We start from the raw sequence: 7,058 nt of genomic DNA, 5'->3' as shown, positions 1-7,058 counted from the left end.
CTAATAATCAACAATTTCATCAACAAAATTTAAAAAGCCCTAAATTAAAAAACCTCAAAAATTCTCAGATGAAATTAGGAGTGTTTATTCTTTAATTTAGGGATTTGTAAATTTCGGTAATGAAGATATTTTGAAAGTACATGTTCTTGAAAGAAAGATTGGTGGAATGAATTAATATTTAATTTAATTGTATTAAAAATGAATATGGAAGATGACGAAGATTGTTAGAATTCATTTTTTTTTCAAAACCAAAAATTATATATTTTTTTTAAATAGATGAAAAACAAAATAAATAAAAAATAGCATTTCTAACTGAAAAATGAAAAAAAGGATAATTCGATACACATATTAAAAGATACATTACCTAAACAAAATAAAAAAGATTGAATTGTTATATGTAAATAAATTAACGGACTTGCAATTATATTTTTACCTAAATTTTAATATGTGATGTTAATAAAATATAAATTCATGCTACACAACTGCAATACACATCGTAACAACTATAATGCTCACAAAAACAAATGTTGCAATTGCGACTGCAATTTCAAATCATTTCGAGTACATAGAATTCATCATAGATTCTCAAAAGCATGAGCAAAATATAATTGTATCGAGAAATCTCATACAAATGGCAATATCTATATGAGCTTCTTCTTTCGAAAGAAGTGCTCCATATACCAAAGTTGCAACGCTGAAACTAAAACGCAGAGCCCAAGAGACATGATATTAAACCAAGAAACTCTAGCATGTGTTCTTTCACTATCTTCCCTCATCTTAGCTTCCCTGTCACAAAGTTCAAGAAAACTATTTAGTGGGATTGTTCCTAAAATATAAATTTAGATTTTAATTATTTGATTTAATGTACTTTTAATTATTCTATCATTATCAATTTACTGAATAAATCTTTTATATTAAAAGTCGACAATATCATGGATCAAACATAATAACATTTTTTAGTTCAATATATTTTTTCTTTCTAACGTAGCATTTTTTGATTTGTAGAGGTAGCATAACATGCCTTTTCGGTGTAATTAAAGAAGATACTCCACTACTTTAATTCTACAAAGATATATTTAAAAATAAATAAAGAATACCAGCTATTGAATCAGTGAAATACATTTCACAGTCTACTAATTCGACAATTATTGAAATTGTGAAGGAAAATCAAGTATTATATACTAGTATGAGCTATATATATTAGTATGTCTCTTTGTACTGCTATTACTGTTGGAATTCAATTATGAGTGGTTAGTCCCACATTGACCAGGAATGGAGGCTATATTGGATATATAAGGAGAATGACCCATAAACCTAATGCCTTAAGATTTTGGATTGAGATGTGGTGTCTAAATCTCTTATGAATCATTGTTTAGCCCATTCCGAATGTTGGACTCCCTCGGACTCCCCAACAAGTGGTATCAGCCCGGTTTGGCTTGATGAGGGAGCAAAAAGGACTTGGATCAAGTGGATCAAGTCTAGTGGTGGACCAAAAACGGTGATCAAGTGGATCAAGTCTAGTGGTGGACCAAAAACGGTGATCAAGTGGATCAAGTCTAGTGGTCAAGGTGGTCAATAAAGGACTTTGATCAAGTCTAGTGGTGAGAATTATGAGTGGTTAGTCCCACATTGACCAGGAATGGAGGCTATATTGGATATATAAGGAGAATGACCCAAGGACTTTGATCAAGTCTAGTGATGAGAATTATGAGTGGTTAGTCCCAACAATTACTATTTCTAATAATATGCAATGTGATTATTCCTTTTATAACTAAAACTAATTACTAATTTACCAATTTCTTGTCCAATTAACCAATCAATTAATCTTTGAATCAATTTGCTCGCTTACATATATATATTCTAGGAGTAATGTGATTCATACCGAAGGGATAGTTTAAAAAATGGGTAATTTATTATTTTGTCTCTATAATAATGTTTGTTTTTACAGATGACCTATGATAGTGTCACATTTTTATTTTTATTCTTTGAAAAATAATTTTAGATTCACTTCTTGTAATTTTAAGATTTTTTTTGTTTTAGTTTATAATTACTAACATCCCGTACTTCTATAGAGGTACTACGTCGTAACTATATTCATCAGATACTATAATTAACGTATTCATTTTGTATAAAAAATTGATTAAAATGTCTTTTCTATATTAATGTATTTAATAATAATTTTTTATATTCGAAGATAAATTGATAGTATGAATTAAATTTATTTTAAGAAAAATAATAAATATATCTAATAAATTAAGACTTATATTAAGAGACAATTTTTTTTATGAATAAATACTTATATTTAGGAATAGAGGTAGCATTATGGACTTAAACAACAACCGATATCATTTCTTCGATATTAATTTTAAAGATTTATTATGGTTTTCTTGTTGTGTGTGTCACTAATCTTGAAACAACAACCGAATTAAGACTTTAGTTCCAGTAAAGAAAAAAACGAATACTTTGGTTAAACAATATCATCAAAAGGTAAGCAGTCAAATAATTAAAGGTATCTTTTGAAAAAAAGATAATTAGTAATTTAATAATTCAGAAAAACTTATACTTTTTCGTTAAAATGACCTTATATTTATTGAGAAGTGTAGTATTTCTCTCAATGGTGTAATATTAATTAATTTATTTTTTTGATAATAACGGTGTGATATTAATAATACACCCTGATTTAATCAAATTGAATAAAAGTTAAAAATAAGGACAGATACTTACTTATCCTTAAAATAAATTAGATAGCTCTGGATGCCACCCACCAGTTCTTCAAGCTTCATGATTTCAAGTTCAACTCTCTTGAACCAAAACAAAAGAATAAACCAAATAAAACATTAATAACATTTTTTTATTAAATAATAAATATTTTTTAATTCTTCAATTTCCAATTGAACAAAATCTAATAATTTAGAGTTCGATCAAAAATAATTAAAATATAATTAAAAATTATTTTAATTATAATTGGATCTTAAATTCTCACACAAACGTTTCTTTATTGAACGAAACTATATACATATTCATGTATATTTATTTATATATTACAAAGACATAGACATAGCATGAATATGAATTTTTATTACCTGAATCTTTTCTTTCTTTGCAACAGAGTCCCAATCTTTGGTTGAAATTCCAGTTTTCCAATCAAGGCTGACAATTCTACCAACTTCTTCTTGTTTTGTACACATCCAAAAGCATGCCACATAGATTCCACTTTCTTCAGTTGTAAATGCAAACTTTCCATTTGTCGCATTTTCATTTTGGTGAAGGTTGTTTCCAGAAGGAGATGTTAGCTGCAAAAATAACATCTCCTTACAAGTTTTATAAAGATTTTACGATTTATGACATAGTGAATATATACGTGCAAGAAAGCACTCAAAAAAATATTAATCCATTTAAACAATATTACAAGTTATATAAAATTTGAAAACCATCCACAAATTTTCCATCACCTATAGCAAATCTGATTATCCTTCATTCCCACTAAAGATGTATAAAAAGTTATAATTAACATTTTATTACATAAAACATTATCAATGCAAGTGATTATCATTTATCAACACTTAACCTCTTGTACTAGACTCTACTTCAAAAGCAAAAAAAATCAAAAAAAAATTTAGTTGTAAATCAAATTGTGACACAACAATTTGAGAGTTTTTATATAGTAATATAGTTTATAAGCAAAATTAATAAAATGTTATATTTACTTAATAGATATATTAAACATTGTAACTCATTAATTATTTCTTAAACTTTATTAACCATCAATTTAAGTGTAATTAATTACAATTTTCAAGTGTTGAATCTACACACAAAGTAGTAAGTAGGGAGGATTAATGAAACGTACATTGGCGGAAATTGTGTAAGGCTGGGGGCCTTCATACCTTACAATAAAGTAAGTGCCTAAAACGACGACGTTTGTTTGGATTTTCTCAGACACGCACTTAGTGTCTGAACTAGGAATCCTCAACCACACAGCCTCTGCTTTTAGAAACACTTGAGACAGAGTTGTTAACAAAAATAAAAAAATGATTCCATTTCCATCTCTAAAGTTCATAGTTTGAATTTTGAACAAGAAACTATTTTCTTAGAACTAAATATTTCTCGAGGTTCCAACAACAGAAAGATACAATTATAATTTCGTTCAATATTGGCTCTTGCTTTTGTTGAGGAAATGTTTACCGTTTATATCTTTTATTTAATGGATCAATAAGGTTTGGGTTTCTTCGGTAAGATCATAAATCAAGCTTCTTTTATTTTAAATGGAACAAGGGGTACATGCATATGGATTTTTCAATAGAATAATCATAGTAGATACAAGCTATAATATATTTATATATTTAGAGAAAGAAAAAAAAATTGTGTACTTCACATATGATTGAGAAAGATTATATAATTATACCATTGAGGGTAGAGAGACCTTTCATTGGACTCAACCTATCATGATTCATTCATAAACAAACTCTAACACATTAATTAATTAATGTTTAGTTAATAACTAACCATAATATATATTATTATTAATTCCATGTAATTATCATTTCAATTCATAATTGATTAATTAAATAATTAGTCTAACAAACAATCAATTATTAAAGAATAGAAATTTAAAGATTAGACTATTAATTATATATGTAAGTAGAAATTATTTAATCATTTTTATGTGACCTTATATGATCCTACAACAACGTTTTTTCCACGGCGCTTAAAAACACTGTTGTATCCTCCATTATTTTTAAAATATTATACAACAGCGCTTGTATTTAATAAGTGCTATAAAAGACACGCTATAAAATGTCATTTTTGGCATAGTGCTTGCATTTTATATAAAAATATGAATTTAGAGTAACATATTTAATTTTTAACATTCATATGTTATTAAATAATTATCAAAGCATGTGAAAATACTATAACCAATTCCCACTAAGTGAAAACATAAGAAGACTTAATTAATCATGTATATATAAGTTTTTGACGCAGACACTGAAAATTAAACATATACATCTATAACTTTTATACCACATAATTATTTGAAAATAATATTAAAAAATAAATTTATTTTATTTCATGTGATATTATTATATTTTGATTTGGTTACCATAGCTCTCCTACGAGTGCGATAAATTTTTAAAGATCTATGAAAATGAAATTAACTTTAAATGAATATTAATTCTAAATCATTGTACACATAAACATTAAGAAAAGTTTACATAAAAAGACAAATACTTATATGTTGAACATAGAAATTATGGTTTGGTCAATTTGAGGCTCACCATTCAATGAAACCAAATAGTATATTATCTCAACAACGGTATTGATGATAATCAAGACTCAATGTCTTAACTTACATTCAATGTTTAAATATTGTATATTTATCTAAAATTTATTTCAATATATTATTTTTGTAATTAACGTTTTTAAAAGAAACTTCACCCTATATTGTAAGGTGCAAGTATAAACTTATCCTTCTCCTTGATTGTCATGAATATGTGGGATATTTGTTGTTCTCTATCTTTTTTATAGCTTGCATATGTTAAATATGGAGATAAAAAGTAGAAGTTATTTCTTAATCTACGTGCATAGATGATATTTTTATACAAATACCTTAAAATAAAAAGAAAAATTTAGATTTCTAATAAAAAGAATATATTGATCAAAGTAGATAACATGTGCCCAAATGCTATTATCAATGATTCTAATCCTTCTCCTACGAGGGAGAGAGAGAGAGAGAGAGAGAGAGAGAGAGAGGAATAATTTTTTAAAATAATTGAAATATTTTTTTTAAAAAAAACCTTTGAAAAAAAAATTGGCATTTCAAACTTGAATTTCCTAAAATTTTATCGTAATTTAAAATTTCTATTTATCTATTTTTATGAATTATATTAATTATATATATAGTGGGAAGTTGTCATTTGGAACTTGGGCTTCCTTAAGGAAGTCGCCATTCCAAATGGCGACTTGTAGGTAAAGAAAAAAAGGGGATATTTTGGTGTTTAATTTTCAAATGGGGGTATTTTAGTGTTTTTTTTTTTCAAAATGAGGGTATTGAAAAAAAAAAAAACCCTAAAGGATGACCAATGCTAGAAAAAATTGAGACTTTCGTGTTCACGAGGATCACATATGTTTCTATTCCTTGTCATTCTATTGAATCTTATTTCCACACCACTGCAAATATCAAGAGCAAAATGCCCAACCTTCTTCAACTAAGTAAACCTCAGTAATAAAACTTTTGGGATGACTTTTATTACGAACATAACTCTTCAATTTTCTTTAATATCTTTCTGGAGAGTACATCCACCAAAAATGAAAAGCCCCTTCCAATCTTACCTCATTTGCTAAATATATAGGCAAATATGAACCATTACATCCAAGAAACTAGGGGAAAATTGTCTCCAATTGGCAGAATGTTTTTCTACAATCTTAGATACCTAAATCTTCAATCACCGTCTGGCATAAACAATGAAAAAATGAACAAAAAAGAATTAAGGGGTGGACAATCTGATTAGACAATGTGTTTCTCACAACTACTTGAAGCAAGTAATTAATGCAACATGAAATGGGCACCATGACTTTTATATCCTCCAACTTTTATTTCATTAAGTTGAAAATATCTTAAAGTGTTTGAAGCACAACTATATGATATTTTTTTCTTTTTCAAATCAAAACAAAAAATAGTCTTCTCCTTTGGAGTTATGAAAAACCATGTTTTTGCGAGCAATATCTTTTTGTCTTGATCTACCTCTTTGGGGTGAAGTTTCTTACTAATAACTATGTATTGTAAGTATAAACAAGTATTTTCAATATTTTTTGTATTTCTTGGGATATAAAACAAAGTTTCGATTATATTATCAAGGTTTAAATATATTTTTGGCTCATGTAAATGTAAGTTTTTTTTATTTTGATCCTTGTAATTTTTTATTTTATTTACATCCCTGTAATATAAAAAAAAATTATTTTTGGTCCTTAATGTTAAGTGAACGTTACAAAAACGTGAATTTACAAAGGAAAACAATTTTTGGTCCTTGTAAATATAACAATTTTCAGTTTTAGTCCTTGAA

The 7,058-nt window shown here is 26.9% G+C and overlaps 1 protein-coding gene across 1 annotated transcript; it reads right to left on the bottom strand.

Moving 5' to 3' along the window:
• Window positions 1–402: 402 nt before the first annotated feature.
• LOC101495067 (transmembrane emp24 domain-containing protein p24delta3-like) lies at window positions 403–4,198 on the bottom strand. Its single transcript, XM_004490299.4, has 4 exons — window positions 3,848–4,198; window positions 3,084–3,293; window positions 2,725–2,801; window positions 403–786 (listed from the first exon to the last, which is right to left on the bottom strand). The coding sequence occupies exons 1-4, from the start codon at window positions 4,055–4,057 to the stop codon at window positions 642–644; spliced, it is 642 nt and encodes a 213-aa protein (XP_004490356.1). The 5' UTR covers window positions 4,058–4,198; the 3' UTR covers window positions 403–641.
• Window positions 4,199–7,058: the final 2,860 nt, after the last annotated feature.

The sequence above is a fragment of the Cicer arietinum genome, chromosome 2 (assembly GCF_000331145.2).
Source record: "Cicer arietinum cultivar CDC Frontier isolate Library 1 chromosome 2, Cicar.CDCFrontier_v2.0, whole genome shotgun sequence".
Classification (NCBI taxonomy): domain Eukaryota; kingdom Viridiplantae; phylum Streptophyta; class Magnoliopsida; order Fabales; family Fabaceae; genus Cicer; species Cicer arietinum.
Note: the sequence above shows the minus strand (reverse complement) of the source record. Positions and strands in the feature narration are given on the sequence as shown.

What these genes read in the sequence shown, in the direction of transcription:
- LOC101495067 (XM_004490299.4), bottom strand. Translation starts at nt 4,057, where the DNA reads ATGAACTTTAGAGATGGAAATGGAATCATTTTTTTATTTTTGTTAACA. An exon ending in CAAAGAAAGAAAAGATTCAG is followed by an intron (nt 2,802 to 3,083) that starts GTAATAAAAATT and finishes TTTTGGTTCAAG; the next exon opens with AGAGTTGAACTTGAAATCAT. An exon ending in CTAATTTATTTTAAGGATAA is followed by an intron (nt 787 to 2,724) that starts GTAAGTATCTGT and finishes ACTTTGTGACAG; the next exon opens with GGAAGCTAAGATGAGGGAAG.